The sequence below is a fragment of the Anabas testudineus genome, chromosome 10 (genome assembly GCF_900324465.2).
Source record: "Anabas testudineus chromosome 10, fAnaTes1.2, whole genome shotgun sequence".
Classification (NCBI taxonomy): Eukaryota; Metazoa; Chordata; class Actinopteri; order Anabantiformes; family Anabantidae; genus Anabas; species Anabas testudineus.
In genome coordinates, this window is record NC_046619.1 from 22,767,283 (window position 1) to 22,787,560 (window position 20,278).

At 37.8% G+C, this 20,278-nt stretch overlaps 1 protein-coding gene across 1 annotated transcript; it reads right to left on the reverse strand.

The window, feature by feature from the left end:
* Positions 1-11,174: 11,174 nt before the first annotated feature.
* On the reverse strand, positions 11,175-17,547 carry cdx1b (caudal type homeobox 1 b). The gene is made up of 3 exons (XM_026357547.1): positions 17,025-17,547; positions 11,835-11,983; positions 11,175-11,420 (listed from the first exon to the last, which is right to left on the reverse strand). Exons 1-3 carry the CDS (start codon positions 17,545-17,547, stop codon positions 11,175-11,177), a joined length of 918 nt encoding a protein of 305 aa, XP_026213332.1.
* Positions 17,548-20,278: the final 2,731 nt, after the last annotated feature.

The window sequence follows — 20,278 nt, forward strand, 5'->3', positions numbered from 1 at the left end:
TTCAACGCTCGGTCTTCTACAGCGCAGCAGACAAAGCTATGATTCTTATTTTAGCTTCTCTTCGGTCTGATGTGTTGACACAGAAGTTAGGGAGATATTACTTCTCTGAGTAGAAACCTCTTCTCTGAGCTCAGCATGAGGTGCATGAATCAAGCTGCTTCACCTCCGACACTGTTTCTCTCAGTATAAATGGATACTGTACCTGTAACAGGAATTACTGCTCTGGTTCTTTTACTTTTAGCGTTTGGTACATTTGAACTAGTTTTGACATGAAAACCTATTTCTGATGATAAAGTTTGCAATAAAAACATTCATTAGGGGTTAAAGTGGTTTCTATTTCCAGGTAACTTCACAGACCTGTAAAATCAGGTGTTCTTTAATTCTGCATTTGAAACTGATTGTGTGTTTGCAGCCCTCAGATATAAATCTGTAACTTGATTGGGGTCATAACCAGGACAGGAGCATCACATAAAACTGATGCTGCTCCCTGACTTCCTTTTACTTTTTCATCGGTTAAACATTGACTATGTTTAACAGTCACACACACACAGAAGTGGAACAAACAGAAGAAAGAAAACACAACTTCCTTTACTTAGTGATCTTACTTTGTGCCACTTACGATGGACCCCTACTGGATACGAACACCTGTCTCCCACATGTTACCACGAACTCTCCGGCAGCGAGATGTTTCTGAACCTTCTCGGCCTTCAACGTTTGTGCTGAGTTTGACTCTGTTTGTCTCTCAGCTCCTCCAAACTCTTCTGAGGACGATTAGTAGCAGCTGATCCCAGTTTAAGATGCAACTTAACATGTGAAATGATGAAGTAGACAATTCTGGTTCTGAGCTGTTTAAATTTGAAAATGAAAAAAAAAAACATTTAATGTTATGAGAGTGTTTTTATGTGGCTCATGTAGGGGAGCTTTACTTTAAATATTTGACCTCCAAGCCAGTAGGGGGCAGCACCATGTCTGTGGGGGTGGCCCTCACCTTTAGCTCCTCTAATGCACCTGTGCTGCTGTTGTTGAATGGCAGGAGACTGAGCGGCTCCTACAACATCATGACTTCACACTTCACTTACTGCTTGAGGTGAGTATGTGAGCAAACCGAAGCTAACATGTTAGCTTAGCCACTAAACTCCTGGTGTGTTCACTGTAACTCATTTTATTATTGAAAGTGTTTTAAATGTCGACTGAACGACTGGAGGGAGCTTTGATGAAAATGGAGGTGGTTTCAGCTCCAGTGTGAACATGATGAAAACTATCAGACAGTGAACTGATCAGAATCATGTTTCCTAAAAATGAAAGAAATAAACTGATCCTGGTTAAAATAAGAAAATGAGTTTCAGTTAGGTCGAACACAAAAGTTCCCATTTACTTTATTTACACTGAAATAAAAGTTTCCTCAGTCCAACAGTTTGATCCAGCTAATCACAAATCATGTTTGTTAGGAAATGCATCAGGAAAAATGGACTTCCTGTGGTGGCAAGATCAAAATTAGCTGAGTAAAGCCGAAGCCGTCAGACACAACTGTGGAGAAAAACAATAAAAAACTATAAATCTTAGTTTACAACCATCAAATTCTTTATGGGAGTGAGATTCTGCACAGCCAAAGACCAAAACCCACATAGTTAAGTCCTGATCCCAAGACAAAGAAATAAATACAGAGTTTTGTAGAAACACAAACTCTTACTGATATTTGTTATAATGAAAAAACTTTCTTCGTCATTTTTCCTAATATTGTGTATTAGTCCTGTTTTAGTTGAATTTGTCTTTGCTTCACTGAGAGTGATGCAACAATAAGAGAGAAGACAACGAGACTTTAAACCATTTTCACACTGAGATCCCAGTAAAATCAATCCTTCATGATGGAAACACAAAACCAGCAGAACATTGACTCAGTTCATTTCACTTCACCTGCTCTTATAATCCAATAATCCCACCTTGAACTGGCAGCTTTAAAAGAGACATGAACTCTGACATGTGATCATGCTGCTCAAGCTATAGTGTTAAAATGTTCACATCAAGCAGACAACACGAGTTATCAGTCCGGACAGAATGAGAAGGTGAATTACGTTAAATGTGTGACGGCTGAGTGCAGCTCTATGTGTTGTGATTCTACAGGCAGCAGCGGAAAGAGAGGAGAAAAAGAAGAAGAGGCCTTTCTGTGTTTCTTCTGCTGTTGCCAAACATGAACTTGGACATCAGGGCTCTGCACTGTGTCGAAACCCCCGACACTATCACCAGGACGAAGGTTAATGAGGGGGAAAGGTAAGGCGGGAAGGACACACACCTGTAGTTAAACCTGCTCCTATAAACTGCAGGTAAATGCAGGTCAGAGCTGCTCAAAGTATTCAGTGACTGACTGCAGCAGATAAATATGAATAACTATGAATTTCTAATTAGCTAAACGAGTCATTTCTCCCATAGATAAAGTTAAACTAGCATAAACTTTTTCCTCGTTATTACTTTAAACGTTAGAAGATATCAATCTTTTATCCAACATTTAAATTTAACCTTTGTTCCCAAAGGTTAAATATAGAATTAATTTTACTTTGCAACATAAAATATCAATAATGATCCGTGTTTTGTTGGTAGCACAGTGAAGTTAAATCCATCAGTTAAATCTGCCGTCTCACAGGTACGAGGTCATTGCTTTGAATTTCCATGTTCTCTTGGTTCGTGAGCAGGTTTTTTCTGTTTTCCTATAAAAACACACTGTTCTGGATAATGAATGAATGAAGGAAGAAATTGGTCTACCAAGAAGCTTTTCAGCAAGATCCAACCAGAGATCTTAAAACTCTGTGACATGAACAGTCCAAGCTGAAGAAACGAAGCTGCTCTCAGATTTACTACTGGAATTCAGTAACCATGGCGATTTGTTTCGTTAATAAATTCAACAACAAAACATTTTCAATGCTACTGTTTTACAAACTCCTCAGAAGTTCACACATAAATTCTTAGTAATCACCAGAGAAATGAAGTTGAACTAATAAGAATAGTAGCCATAAGATAAAGCAGTATCAGTTTCTATGCTGACGATGCAATAAAGTAAAAAGATGAAAAACATTTCTCTTACTTGGCATATTCATTTTCTGTAACTGTATTTACAAAATAATAATAATATAATTAAAGGAACTTATACGTTTTTGAATATGACCCTTTTTAATTAAACATTTAATAGTTTTTGTTCTTATTCTGCATCTCAGGTGTAGCATGTTGTTTGGCCTCAAGTTTCTATGGACAAACTTGTGGAGGCTGGTTAGTGTAGTGGTACCTGTCTAACCTTGTAAGTCGCTTGGATAAAAGCGTCTTCTGAAATGACTAAATGTAAATTTAAATGTATAAAAGCCCTAGCAACACCATAGCAACCCGACAGCAACCATCCAGAAACACCTTAGCAACCACTCAGATGGCCTTGGCAACCACCAAGAACCCTGAAAGCCCCCCCCACTTTGTTCCCTGATAATACAGTGTCATCTGAAGTAAATCAAATCTACAACGCTCTCTCCCAAAAACAGTCTTGACTTTGAGTTTGTCGTGTGTTATTCATTAACCAGAGTATTTATGACCAGTGCTCATGGATGTTTCTGAGAAAGCAGAAAACGGCACATTATCATATCGGACAGAAACTTCTCCTTCCTTTTTCCCACCTCCGCTGACGATTGAGCAAACAGGAGAAGCAAAACGGCATTGTGGGAGATTCAAACTAAAATATTAAAGCTGCAGCTTTTTTTATTTTTTTTTTTTTGGAGCTAAATTACAAATCAGTTTATAATATATTTATTTTGATGTTAACTAGAGAAAATCACTCACAGATATTTCTATAGAAAGTGTACAGTGGTTAATTTGATTCTAATCTTAGACAAATTCCACAAATTGTCAGTAATTTTCCAAAGATTTCAGGATTTTTTTAAATGTACAAATCTAAAAGATTCAATAAAACTAACCACACACAGAAACCACCATTTCCCTTTTTTATTATTTTTTTGTATATTTTATGTATTTGCTTTGGCTTTGGATGATTATTCAAATTAATCTACTTGCTCATATCATTGTTAAAATTAAATATTTTATGTATTTTCATTTCTTTGTTTTCTGTCTTTGCGTCTTTCTGCAGAACGTAAACAATCATGTGTAATCTACAAAAACATGCTGCTACATTACGTTGAGATAGCTACAACTGCTGCTCACTACAAAGCAGTAAACTAATAAATAGCACAGGGAATCATGTCGTCAATACAATGACATAAACTTAACTTAATATAAATTATTGAACTGATAACAAGAGACACTTAAGCATGTACAGTATGTGTGCTGTCTATCTGATATAGGTTAATGGGGCTGCAGCAGTTTACAGTGTGATGAGCTGTAATTGGAGACAATAATCCGTCTGGCTGATAGACAGTAATAATAGTTCATAAAACTCCTCATTTCACCTAAATACAAAAAATCTGTAGATTCGATTTTACACAAATAGCACAAAATGTAATATTTAGACAATTAGACCTTTAGAAATTAATTTAATAACTTATTTATTTATATGTAGTCTTTTAAAAATGTCATAAAACAAATATATGTAATTTTTTTCTAAATGAAAACATACTAAAAATAGGTATTTATGTGCAAAATGACGATATTTGAACAGAAAATTAAACTATCTTCAGTATCGGTGTGATTCACTTTCAAAGCAGGAAAACACATTTTATAATTTTTTTTTTTTAATACTAATGCGATTAACAATTACTATTTTTATATCTATAACTTTAAAATAATTACTGTATGTGTTTTGTGGATTCATTCAACACAGCTGATTAACTTAAACATTAAATGAAGCTATGTAACACATAATTTAGGTAAAACAGAGCAAACTTCATTTAGAATATGCTGTATTTCAGTATATTTCTCTATATTCTTTAAAAAGACAAAACAAAACAGAACTTATTCACATCTTGAGTTTATTCATTTGTAGAAGCATCGTCACCACATCAGTGACACAGACCTAAGGGTTTGTGGAGGTATTTTGTGGGGAATACCAGTAGTCCCCGTCATGTCTTCAGTATTATCTGGATTTTACAGTGCACTACCGTTCCAGCGCTGCTCCTTTACAACTCCACTGTTTAACCACAATCAATGTGGCCAATACAGGGGCGTATTAGGGGCAGTAAGTATATTGTAAATGAAAGTTTATGGTAAAATGGCCCATAAACACGTGGCTGTATAAGTCTGGATGAGCTGCTGCGGAGGACGATTCCCTGAGCGTTTATGGACGCCGGCAAGAGGTGAGAGTTATTTGCTCACTTTGTTGTCTTTTCCTTTTATTTGCTCTAATTATTGTCTGTCGACAGAGATGAGGTGGTAAACATTTTAGATTGGCCACAAATACATTTGAATGCATCTTAGCTGCGGCGTTTCATGTTTTACAGAAACTTTCAGGGTTAAATGTGGATTTCTTGGTTTAACTGTAACGTTTTGTGCAACATGAGGTCTGAGGGATTTGTCACAGTGGTGTTTTGCTGTCAGCCATTTTGTTTAGGACTGATGAAATGTGTCCTGAAATGGCCGCTGCTCTCATCAGATCATCACGCTATCGTTAGTGTTTCTCTTCTTAAACACACCAGGAAGATACTAACAGATATGTGGTGGTGATACGGTTTGTCTTGATAAGAACGGTTAAAAGTTTTCCAACCAACAATAAATCTTCACAAAAGAGTGAAAACTTTAAAGTCAGAATTTGAAACTATCTCATAAAAAAGGACATGAAACTAATAAGAGACTGATTGAAAATGTCGATATAAGCAAGAAAAGTCCATAACAAATTTGTAGATTTGCTCTGATATCCTGCTCTTTACTGGCCTCTGACCGGCTGCCAGATGAACATTTGACCTCAGTGATAACAGCTGAGGATGTTGTTCCTCGTTAACACTGTCACTCCCGCAGACAAAGCAGAGCCACCAGGGTCATAAAAACGCTGTCAGTGCTTCCCACTGAGCAGTTTCACGTTAACTGGAACAAAGGACTTTTCAGAGCCCAACTTCATTCAGTAAAATCCTGGTTAATGAAATTCACATGCTTTAGTAAAATTATAAAATGCAAAGTGAATAAACATGTCTGTAAGTTTCCTATTCACACCTAAATAAGTTTTACTGGGTCGTGAAGGTGTGCACAGAAAAAGCAGTGAGCAGATCAGAGTAATAACACTAATCGACCGTTCAGCTGCTTTTAAAATCTCTACACAGTCTGTTGCTGTCTAGTTTTCTTTAGTAACAAACTGTCACAGATACATATCACAAAATAAGAAAGGCATGAAGTCTGTCCATGGACAACTCTGTGAAGCCTTTAGGTGGAACAGGAGGAGATGAAATGCGGTAGTATCACTTTCCTGAAATGCTTTAAAGTCTGGATGATGATTAAATGGTTAAATCAGAATAGACGCTGTAACACTTAGTCCTGTAATTCCTGAAGTCGGAGCTTGTGCCCCGGTCTCACTGACGTCACTTTAGTTAGTTACTGAAATCACTATTATATTACTATGTGTAAATTCTGTTCATGTCGGCCTCTTCGACCAACTCATGTTGCCAACTTGATGTCTTAGTCGTGAAACATGTGGGGACGAGGACATTTCAGCTTTCAATGTGCATGTCCTATTAGTTCATGATGGTTTGTGTGATGGAGAAACAGTGATGTTCTTGCTGCTTGTTGTTGTCTTATTGCCTGCTGTTCTTTTCTCTCTTCTCTTTCCACTCACCCTAACCGGTCGAGGCAGATGGCCGCCCACTATGAGCCTGGTTCTGGCCGAGGTTTCTTCCTCTAAAGGGAGTTTTTCCTCTCCACTGTTGCCTAAAGCTTGCTCAGATGGGATTGTTAGGTTTTCTGTATCATTTTTTGTATAAATATTCTCTGTAAGGTCTTAAACCTTAAACACTGTAAAGTGCCTTGAGATAACTTCTGTTGTGAATTGGAGCTATACAAATAAAACTGAATTGAATAGAATTGAATTATTGTTAAAGCCACTAAACAAATGGATGTTAAAGGAGAATACTAAGTGATTCTAGTGTTGAGATTAGTTAGTTAGTTCAGACGTTCAAAGAATAAAATCTATCTCCACATGTCCAAACTCCATCGGTGAGTCTTCTGGCTGTCGCCCATCGCTGCTATCTGCGATCATCACGCCTCCTCAACAAACATATCTGCGTCTCTGTGGTGAAGACCTTTTTTTTTTTTACTGCATCCACCCCCAATAAACTTTATGGTGGTGAAGAGGCAGAGATGGAGCAGCTCCGCTCTCATTACCCTCTGTTTACCCAAAAATGAGAGACGAGCACAGCCGTTGCTACACACGATGTGGACACGGTCACTTTGTGCCAATTCAGTTCACAGGAATAAAGACGTGTAGATTTCTGTTGGAAAAGGTGTTTTAAAGAAACCTGAGCCCTGTTGGTATTATGAAGAGGATGGTCCGTACAGACGTACAACTGCTAAATAAATTCGATTCCAAGAATTAATTCAATGTCGTTGTTGCTCCAGCATTTCAGTACCAAATTGTGTAGCTCAAGAATGTTTTCAGATACCACTGAAAGCCACGTCCTTTATATCATCCAAGCTGAAAGAGCTGAAGAATTGAGACGATAGAGAAGGGCTGTCTTGGTAAAAAAGGGGTATATGTAGATACGTAGTGTAACTGCAGTCGAAGGACATTTTCCATTAATACTGATGTTGGACACATCGTTTGTGGAATGTGTGAAAAACATGTGAGTGAGTCTTTAAATCTCTGCTCCAACGTGCAGAGTACGAACTTTCAAGCACCTTTGTGTCCTTCAGTTAAAATGAAAATGCCTCTTGTTATAGCACGAGGACAGACATGATCACCGTTAGTGAATGTGAAATGATGATGAGGTCCATTGTTGGATTGAGATGTAAACACACACACACTGCTGATATTCTTTATCAGTGCTGTTGTGCAAAGGTTGAAGTGAAGGCTCATGAACACACACTAAATGCCTGACCTCAGAGCTGACCACAGTCTAAACCTAAATCTACCTGAACCCTGAAACCAAGTCTTAACCCTCAAACAGCTCTTTAAAGGCCTGATGACCGGACGACACGTCCTCATTATAATGGTACTGAACTAAAATGTGTCCACACAACTGCATAAACGTGCGCACACACACACACACACACACTGAAGCAGATAGCAGGATCCTGCGTCTATTTGCCCAGTGTTCCTCTTCGCCCTTTGGACGCCACACCTTAACTGAACTGCTGCATCAATTGGCAAATACATACTGTGTGTGTGTGATCTTGTCTTTATTCTTTTTCTTTCTAATTTTTGTATTTTGTTTATTTTATTTGTTGTTTGGTTGTTGCTTAACTCAGCTCTTTGTTAAATACCCGACATACTTTTTAGGATGTAGATCTGACACTGGTTTCATGTATAAATGCACCTGAGTCACAAACCGAGCAACATTTCTGTCACACATTAACACAATCCACATTATTATACAGGCAGCACGGAATAAAACATATCTTGGTCCTTCAATTAAGACTAATTGGATTTTTCCATTTGTTGATCAACAGAAAATGCAGTGGAACCTATTTTAGAAGTCATAATTAATAATTAATCCTGTTAATCATTGTCTGCTGTTAGTCAAACCAGTTATTCTGTCAATAATGAAAAAACGGCACCAAGTAAAGAATCTGTCATCTTTAATAGACAGAGAAAAATAATCTGTTTATTAAAGCATCAGTTATTGTGAATGAGCTGATATTTGTAAGTGTAAACATTTATTTCACATTGATGGACTGACTCACCGCAACAGTACATTTACACCGAGAGGCCAGTGGCCTTCTCCTGGCTATCTGGTTGGATATTGTGCCACTATTCAGTCAATTTTCCTTTGTCCCAAACATGACAAAGGAAATATGAGGGTATAGTCATATTCACACCTACTGTCAACCTAATAACGCACTGATCTTGAACGACACACAAAGTCAGTTATGACGATTAAATGAATTTGTAACCATGAAGGTTTCAGAATAGAAGAGTTAGTTTTAATTCAATACTGTCACCACAATGTAAAGTAGAGCAGCCATGAATTATGTGATGCCAAAGGTTTACGGGAGTCAGTCAACTACAATAATAACTCATAGTATCAGTGAGGTACTGTGTTAGTCCATGTCAGGAGGAGGATGGGGCGGCTGGGTGGGTCGACAACAAGCAGGAGACAGAAGTTCGTTTCCAGGAAGTGTCACTTGATGTAACCCTGACCCATTGTATTCGTGACACAGCTATATCCAAGTGTTGACGATTGGTGTCATGACAACAGTTCCGATATGCAGCCGCCCTCATTCCCATGGCGTTAAATAGTGACATAAAGGAGGTGGTTTTAGTGATGGTATGAGACGCCAAAGCATTGACAAAGTATCAGTATTTGACTGATGTATTTGAGGACATGTCTGTTATTCACACACTCAACAGGGACAGATACAAAATTAACTTTTTCTTTTGCAGATTTTGTAAAAATTCTGTGAAAATGTAAATTTGGATGAATAGTTGACTGTGGAAAGAAAATGGGAGTAAAAAGATCAGCAGCCATGTTTACAATAAATCCTTCTGGTTTAATACAAATTACATTTAAAAATATACATATGATAAAGTCTGATAAGTGAAATGAAAACATTTAGAAGACATTTATTGTATATGTTGCACCAAGAAAACAAACCCATCCAGCTAAAGTCTGGGACTGATTGGACTTGGATGTTCTCTGTGTGACCAGGTACATTTGTTTCCAGACAAAAGTTCCTGTCACACAGGGAGTTGGTCCTAAATATGTCCACAAAACAAAAGCAACAAAAGCTTTAAACAGACTTCTCCCGCCAGCTCCACAGTACAAAGTCCACATCACGTCCAACTGAACTCATGAGTGAATACAGCAGGTACAGTAATAGTTCAGAGTATCCACCATGAGCGAGTGGCTTTGTTGACAACATTTCTATTTCTATCTGCCTAAAGCTGTGTTTTGAGTGGGTGAGGACGCAGGTGACACGGACAATCTCCTATTGTGTGCTACATGTGTGAAAAAGCAACTCCAGGCAATGTCTGGAATTCGTATGACAAAAGGGCTGAAGAGTCAGTTTGACTGTGCATTCAAGTTTAGTGAAGGAAACTAGCAAATATTCAGATTTGAGAAGCTGGAACCAGAATTGTACTCGACATGTTTTGTTGAAATGGGCCCGATATTGGCTGATTACGAGACAACTTAACAGAATCTAGAGACAGAATCTGTCAGATGGATGAGAACATCTGTTCCATTCAAGGAAGACTGTGGTAGATTCTCGTTGTCATAGACAAATACAGAACTGACGACCTGTTGTCGTTTTATAGACTTGTGAAGTGGATTCTCTGGTTCGGTTCGCTTCTCCTTCCACTTCACAAGCCTATTTCTAATTTGTGGTTTAGTTATTTCTGGCCACACATTCTGCAGCAACAGAGAATCCCACACATAAGAGTAAGGCCACGTTTGATGCTTTACATTAAACGTCTGTGGTTGAAGAAATAATGAATATTTAAAAAATATACATCATCATCAAGCTAAAATCTGAATTTACCCTGAAACATTTCCCTGTTTAAATAGCGATAGAGTCAAAAAACAAACATTTTCCACAGTAGGTTACATAAAATTTATCAGCTGTGCCAACTCTCTGTTAGTTGTCGCCAGCACTGTTTGTTTCTTTGCTGGCGTCTGTACCGTCTCTAAAGGGAGAACGTGACTGAATTACTTGAGAAGAGATACGTTTTGCTTGAGCCTGATGATTTTCAGTGTTTTAAGAGGGTGGCTCTGGATCCAAAACGGAACCAGCGATTAGAACCTACCCTTAGCATGTCTGCTAAGCATCGTTGAGGCTAATAATGCGGAACATGTGATGATAACATTTTACGTTGCTGTTAGCGGTCAATGAGGCTGAACATCCCTCTACAGGCTGGTTTCACTTGCCAACGTCCCAGCTGGGGAATCATGGTTGGGAATTATCCTCAACAAAAGTCTGATGGGAGAGACGCACTGTTGCCTGTGATGTCGCCTATTGACATTTGCTCAGAAGAGAGGGGATGTGATGCAAAACGTTTTTCAGTTTATTTGGGAGATGTTTTAGTCCAGTTAGCGTCCAATAGAGCATCCTCAGTACTCTTCTTTGATGTTTAAAGGCAGGGACGAAGGGGACACTAGACCGTTGTTGCCGCTGCTGCTCGTCACCATGGCGACACTGCCGTTTCCGTGGAGCCCGCCTCCTCCTCCACCTCCCCCTGCATTGCCATTGCTGCCAATGGGAGGCGTGGGCGTGGTGGTCGAGGAGGCCGGCTGCTGGAGCTTCTTCTTGTTGATCTTGCGCTCCTTTGCCCGGCGGTTCTGGAACCAGATCTTCACCTGGAACAGAAGAAATGTTGTTTTTATGGACAGAAAGAAAACATGTAAAACCTGAAAAACTTTTAGAATCACTTTATGTTTACAGGCAGCATTACTAAATTGTTTTCCCAGCTATGTTTGGTGGATGCTATTCAGAGACAACGTGCTTTTGAATGAATGAAGCTGCAGGTCGTTGGGTTGGATACAGGTCGATACAACAACCAGAGACAATAGTTCTAGTCCTGACTGTGGTCTTGGTTTCAGGCATCAACAGGACTTTGGATAAAGTTAGAAAAGCAAAGGTGCTTTACAGCACTAGGAATCTGTCTTGATGTCAAGAGGTTTTTTTTGCCAGTGTCCCTTTAGAGGCTCCATAGGTTAATGTGTAAAATAATAATGACAAGATTTAATTTCAGTGTTTTTGCCATGGTTTACCTGTCTCTCTGACAGGCTGAGAGCTGTGGCGAGCTCGGCCTTCCTCCTGATGGTGATGTATTTGCTGTAGTGAAACTCCTTCTCCAGCTCCAGACGCTGGTGGTCGGTGTACACTACGCGGTACTTGTCTTTTGTCCGCGTCTTCCCGTCTGTAAAACAAAACCAGGTTCACAAAAAACTGTTAAATTCAAACTTGACATATAGTCACAGACAACATCTTTTGAGGAGACAGATGATTGAATTTTGAATTTAGCTTTTTGATGTTTAATGATGAACTGATGACCCCGGACTTTGTTCCCCAGGTCCTTTCAATGGAAAGGACAGAAAACATTTCAAGTTTCTGTTGTACAGCACTAGTTTCACAGTTTGCTTCATCAGCTGCCACAACTGGAGGTGAGGCTTATACAAAAGAGCTAAAAATGAATGTAGAAGTTATGAAGTCGCCTTTCAACTCTTCTTCAAAAGAAACACATGCTCTAGAAACAACATTTGTATGAACTCAGAATTGTAGGTCGTCACCCAACGTGACAGCAGAGCTCCGTGTCGGGAGACTCAGGTCTGTGTAAAGTGGAGTTTGTTTTGTTTTGTGAACGTCTTTAGAAATTAGTTATAGGAATTTGAACGTGGGCTCTGCTGAGATGAATCACTTTGGGATAATATCATCTACTTCCTGCCTTATTTTGGAGGTTTTGGTTTGTTGGCGGTTTATTTATCATTAAGGATTTAATTAGTTAATTTAATGTCTTAACATCCTGAAACATCCATGATTATTGATTCTGTCACCTGCACTAAATCACACCAACTCTTAGTATGTAAAATGGAGTATTTTATATGTGTTATAAACTGCTCACAGAAACTGTCGTCGGACTGTGTGTTCTCACCATGACTCCTGTATTCAAATAGACAACCTGTCTCTGTGTGATTTGCATAAACTAAGCCCTATCTGCCTTCAGTCATTTATCGACTCTGTGTACTGGTGTTACTCTCCAGCTAAATGAACTGTGCACATGACTATCAAACTATGAAAGAGCCTGAAAAGTTTCCAAAGACACTAAATATGTAAGATCATGATCTGGGAAAAGGTGAAGACATCTGGAATAGTGTTGTGCGCTCTAAAGGTACATCCATGATTTATATAAGGAAACTCCTGCAACACGATGGTTGCACAACACTCGAGAGCCACTATGGAAAGACGGAACCCACTTTAACAGGAAACTACTGAATTGGAGAAGTGGATGGATCAAATGGATCTACTGTCTCATACCAACTATAAGAAGAAACGTGAAGAGACTAAGTCGATCCTTGAGACACAAAACGATGACAAGCAAAAGAAAAATCACCACACAGATATTAAACTATATACATTTATAAAGATATAAAAGGACCATGAAAACAACATCATGCAGAGACTTCTAATATTGTTATAACTGTACAGTGGTGGAGACTAAATTTAGCCCCGTCCTTTATTGAAGGTATAAAACAAGGTTTTCGTTTCTCATGCAAACAACATTTTGTTTCAATCAATAATCACTTTTCCTTATTAGACCTGAATTATCTCACTTCACTGCAGCTGTTATCGTATCATTCACGGGTCTGGAGCGACTTTCCTTGTTTTCCAACAAGTTTTCAGCTGTATTAATCTGATTGTAAAAAGGTTTTCTAGTGGTTAATAAACCTTTTCTTAAAAACTACTGGGTGGTATTAGAACCTTTACTGAAAGACATGATCAGTACTTCCTCCGCCATAGCACAAGTTCATTCAATACAGTCAATCACCAGCACAACACAAGTGAGGAAAGACTAATTATTAGCACATTAACATAGATTCTAGGAGGCCCGCTTAGGATACTGGGCTGTCACAAGGGTCAGAAATGGTTTGAAGGAAGGAACCAGAGAAAAAACTGAAAGAAGCTAAATCTGTGTGGAATCTGACAGAAATATTGTCCAACACGGATCAGTGTGCAGGAACAAAGAGCTGTGTTAAAGTGAATTAAAAGGCCGTCAGCTCTCTGGAACACGCTCTGATTCAGTATTAACACTAAACACACACACACACCGTCTGTCTTCTGTAATTGGTCACTGGGGCGAATTAAAACTCAAACATTTTAGTTTCGGGGGAAACATCTGTCTGTTCATTTGGCAGAAAGTAAAAAACAGCAGTTTGATTCTGAGAGACGCTAATGAAGGAGCGTAAATCAAAAAGCTCTTCACTTTGTCCCCACAGAGACACAAACTCGCCGAGCTCTGGCTTTAAGTAGTAATTCAGCCGCTTTTATTAAGTTACGTCCAGATTTCAGGCGTAAAACTGTTCAAATGAACAGTTTACACTTTAACACACACACACACACCTTTAAAAACCCTTTGTGTGTTAATTTACACCTACAGCGACACAGCTTTCACAATTTCTAAAATAATATAAATTATTTTTACTGTTTTAATGTGAATCAGTTCACACCAATTCATGTCAAGTTTCCTTCATCAGCATATGTTTTCCTGAAAACTCTGTGCTATGTGTTTTAACCCATATGTGAGCTTATTATTCCACCCGACCCATCTCTAAAATCCCAAATGAAGTAAACTTGCTGATCACCTCCGAGCTTCTGTGTGCAGAGATAAGTATCAAGGTAATAGGATAGAGCAACAAAAACCTACGGTGTTGTGGTGGTGTAAACTGTCTGCTGCATGAAATATGGAAAAACTAATAATAACTAGCTGAGGTGTAAAGCTGAACTTTTGTAATGGGCAGACTTTTAAATCATTCATTTAATTTAGTAAATTAACATAATATGTTTGATCTTTTTTATAATTGATTTCTTATCTGTTCTTCAAAAGTGTTTATTTATTGAATCTAATAATTCTGAATTCGGTTTTGTAACATTCATCTGAATCTTACACTGTAAATGATTTTAAGTGGATTCTACAGAATAACATTAATAATAATGACATACTTTATTAGAGATAGCATTTGATTCTGAACTTCAGAAACTGAACTACTAAACTTAATCATATTAACTCTGTACATTAATTCAAAGTTTGACGTGTTTGTTCAAGTCAAAATACTTACTACTGAATATGTACTATAATATAATATATACTACTGAATATATACTATAATATAATATATACTACTGAATATATACTATAATATAATATATACTACTGAATATATACTATAATATAATATATACTACTGAATATATACTATAATATCATATATATACTACTGAATATATACTATAATATAATATATACTACTGAATATATACTATAATATAATATATACTACTGAATATATACTATAATAAAATATATACTACTGAATATATACTATAATATCATATATATACTACTGAATATATACTATAATATAATATATACTACTGAATATGTACTATAAATATACTATAATATCATATATACTACTGAATATACTATAATTAATATATACTACTGAAATATATAATATATATATACTATATATACTATAATATAATATATACTACTGAATATATACTATAATATAATATATACTACTGAATATATACTATAATATAATATATACTACTGAATATATACTATAATATCATATATACTACTGAATAATACTATAATATCATATACTACTGATATATACTATATATCATATAACATTGATATATACTATAATATCATATCTACTACTGAATATATACTATAATATCATATATACTACTGAATATATACTATAATATCATATATACTACTGAATATATACTATAATATCATATATACTACTGAATATATACTATAATATCATATATACTACTGAATATATACTATAATATCATATATACTACTGAATATATACTATAATATCATATATACTACTGAATAACTCATCTTTCCAATAAAAACGGAACATTCTGAATTGAATTCGTGAACATTAAGATGTTTTACAAACATGAAGTACTCACAGTACAAGTACTTCAGAACGGTACCTGAGTAAATGTACTTGTTTCTGTCAGTGAATTCAAAGTGGGACTGAGTCACACTTCACACTTCAAAGTGAGAACTATCTTGTAAACTCTTGTCTTCTCCGCCCAGAGAGAAGCGGGAGACAAAGGCCGAGGACGAGCGACATGTCCGGGGGTGGAGCAGGGGTGGAGCAGGGGTGGAGGGCATTAACATCACAACAGCTTCAAATGTTTGATCCGGAGACAGGACGAAGAGACACGGTGGGAATATTTCGCATTTGATTTGATCGATATTATTTCTCTGATTCAAAGAAAAAAAAAAAAAAAAACACCAGAGAGAAAGAAGAAGAAATAAATGACAGAAGAACATATGATTAATAAAGAACCAGAAAGAATGAATAGATTCAAAGTGAATTAAAGAGTTTGTCTAAGAAGAAAAATGAATAAATGACAGAAGAACATATGATTAATAAAGAACCAGAAAGAATTAATAGATTCAAAGTGAATTAAAGAGTTTGTCTAAGAAGAAAAATGAATAAATGACAGAAGAACATATGATTAATAAAGAACCAGAAAGAATTAATAGATTCAAAGTGAATTAAAGAGTTTGTCTAAGAAGAAAAATGAATAAATGACAGAAGAACATATGATTCATAAAGAACCAGAAAGAATTAATAGATTCAAAGTGAATTAAAGAGTTTATCTAAGAAGAAAAATGAATAAATGACAGAAGAACATATGATTCATAAAGAACCAGAAAGAATGAATAGATTCAAAGTGAATTAAAGAGTTTATCTAAGAAGAAAAATGAAGTTTAACACACGAAGGTTTGGAAACTTTCATGTGAACTGATCCCAGTCACTAATCGAACCTAAACAGGTCCGATTCAACCCAAAGGTCTTATTTTGCCGTTTTTTATGCAACATTTAATTTGAACATCTACTTTTTACTTGTACTTCTTTCATAACTTCTGGCCTGCACCATTTAAACCATACGTGCAGCTCATTCACGTCCATCATTAAACTGAACCGGGTCTGGTTCGTGTCAGGCTGCTGCTTCCTATCTGAGCACAGGTGTGCACACATTTGAGTATCACGGTCTCCGCTATCAGCCTCATATTAAAATGGGAAACAGTCCGAGCAGCTGCTGCACGGACACGGTCTCTAATTATCAGGTTCATTCTCACATTTCCTCCGACATGAGGACAGAAACCGATTAAAGCATCACTCCGCTCTTACTTGTGTTGGGGGGCCGTTCGGAGGAGCGTCGGATCCAGTCGTACGGGTTCCGCCTCTGCGGGGATCCGGGGGACAGCTGCCCCGCAGACGCGTTTAGGGACGCGGGTAGCAGCGCCGGCGGCTGCCCGGGGAACTCCGGGGGGCTGAACCCCAGAGTGGGACCCACCGCTCCGGGCATGGTGGGGGTCCCGGGGGCTCCTCCCGCTGCGGCGGCAGCGGCCGCCGCTGCTGCGGCTGCGGCGGGGTGACCGTAGTGGTGCGACGACCAGTCGTCCCGTGCGGGCGGAGGAGGCGGGTAGGCCGTGCTCCAGCCGCCGGCGCCCGGTCCGGGCTGCTGGGCCGAGTGCGGGTCGTTGCTGATGCCGTGGTGGTGGTGGTGGTAGCCCGCGAAGTCAGAGTACTGCGGTGGCGCAGGGACCGGGAAGTTCTGCGGGCTGAGGCTGAGCCCCGGGTGGCGGGTCACCGGGTTCTGGTGTGGGTACATGGCGGGGTCCTTGTCCAGCTGCAGGTAACTCACGTACATCTTTCCAGGTGAGGGGACTCCCTCAGCATACTGCGGATCCAGCCTGGCTCCTCTCTCACCTGGTCTGCAGGTAAAGCGAGCGTCAGTGTGTCCGCACCTCCACCTGTTCTCTGAGTGCGGCTTCTCCATCAGCTGCCCGTTAAAAGCTGCTGCAGTCACATGGGCCGGTTTATGGCCCTTATCTCCCTCCCTGCCCTCCCTCCCCCTCTCTTCTTCCTCCTCTTCCTCACCTCCACAGGTATCACGGACCGCGAACCAGCCGAGAGACGTTTTATCCACAGACTAAAACACAGAAATCAGACTACACCTCCACAGGTCACCTGCAGCTGACCTCACCCCCACCACGGTGCTCCCCCCTCCTCTCCTCTCCATCGGCCTCCATTTGCATCACAGTCCGCTGCTGCACTTCAAAGGAGCAGAGTCCGAGTTAGAAACGACGGAGCTGTGGTCCGAGCGACGGCGGCTCCATCCGTCCACCATCCATCATATTCATTCATTCATTAACTAATGAATAAATTAATTCATTAGTTAATTAATTCACTCATTCATTTATTCATTCATTCATTCATTCATTCATTAACTAATGAATAAATTAATTCATTAGTTAATTAATTCACTCATTCATTTATTCATTCATTCGTTCCATTCGTTAGTGAGTGGTTATTATTATTATTATTATTATTATTATTATTATTATTATTATAGATATTAAACATGTCACACAATAATAATAATATTAATACTAATAATAATAATGACGCCATATTCAGGTTCTTATATGGACACTGCCTCTCTGCTGTTTGATGAGTTAAAAAGCGTTTTATGATTTTATTCTATTTTTTTAACTTAACTGCAGATTTTCTTGAAAAGATCCTGAAAAAATTCTGTTCAGGGTGTTTTTGATTTTTGAAATAATTAATAAAACTCATCTGAAAATAAAATAATAATATGTAATAATATGCTAAAATATAATATGAATTGGTGTTTTACTGTATTTTGTGGATACAGATGTGTGAACACGCTACAGTTCTTATGTTGTCAGTGTTTAATCAAAGCTTTGATGAGTTTAAACTTTATTTTAACATATTTTATGTGGTTATTTATTCTTAGTTACAGATAAACATTAGATTACACTAACCTTATTGTTCAGTGTTATTTAAAATAATTCACCCCAACTTTGAGTTTTACAAATTTGAATTTAGAAAAAATAAAAAGGTTTATAACTAAGTATAACAAATATTTATAAACCTGTACAAAATGGAAGGTAAATAGTGCTAATATTAATAAAATAACAATATGTCCAACTGTGGATATTTTATTGTATTTCTGCACCTGCAGGCTTTGAATTGGACACATTATTTTTATGTTTCAATAAATCTAAATCCCTAAAGTAATATTTTCAAATAAGGAATAATTAACATAAACCTCCTCAACTTTTCATATATTCTAAAATGTAGAATTGAAAAATGTAGTTATTAATTATTATGTTATTAATTTAAAATTCTTTGAGAAACTGATGTTTATCCATTAGAGATCTGCTCTTATTATTTTATAGTTTGAGGAGAAATAGTTATAGTGATAAAATAGTTTATTTCACTGTTTGTAATTTATCTTTTTGACCTTGCAACATGGGAACGTGAGAATAGTTTTTAGATAGATCAGATTAAATCAGTGCATTAAAACTAAAATGAAGTATTTCTATTTACCCCCTCTACATTTTGGACGATGATATTGTGCTTTTACAGCGTTTATTGATTTATGTTACAACTTGCAGAAACTTGCTGCTTTTAAAATACAAAACTTCATCAGTAAAAATTCATCACATACAATACAGTTCTCCATCTTACTGTATTTTAACCTGTTAATTAGCAGGATGGTTTCTACCGAGGCCCTGAGAGCTCAGCGTCCTGCAACATAACAAACTTACTGTGCAACATCTGTGTTGTTGTGTGTCATCAATAAGTGACGGACATGTAGATCCACAGATGAAGGCTACTTTAATAGACTCTTACTCTTATATCTACAACTACATGTATGTTGTTCTGTGATTTTGCAGATGACACCGCTGGTAGCATCTGAGGTCTCTGTCCTCATAGGTTCAATGGAGCAGTCAACGTGTCGTCCACTCTGCGAGTAGGATCCTAAAAAGTGTTAATAAAGTCCTGTTGGATTAGAGGATGAAGAACTGATGTTTCACAAAGTACCCGGGTGCGAGTTCTCTTCAGTCCCACTGTCCAAAAGCGTGGATGTTTGTGTGTCAATGGATGATGAAGGCCAGTCATTGTTTGTTTTGGGTGGTTTCTGCCTTTAATTCCATCTTCAGCAGGTGAAACCCGTGTTCAGTTGTTAAGTTCTCGTCTCGACTTGTTTCCCTCTGATGAAGTCTTAGATGTTTGAATTCATCCTGCTGCTGCCAACGTGACTTGAATCATCAATAGCAGCCGTTATTGTTACAATCTGGGTGATAAAAACCTGCTTTGTCCTGTGTTGTTTAAAACGTTTTCTAATGAAAGTAGTTTTTGTTTTTCACTGAACACCTTTGGGTTTAGGATCAAATGAGACAGTTCAGAATTTCAGCTTTGATTTGATTCTAAATACAAAACTATGCAGAGATAAAACCTTTAATATCGGATGATCCACATGTTTCCTGTTTCCAAGGTGTCAAAGTTTCTGTGATCAGCGAGATGTTAGTGGAGAATGAACTGAGTCTGAGACAGGAAACAGCCAGGTG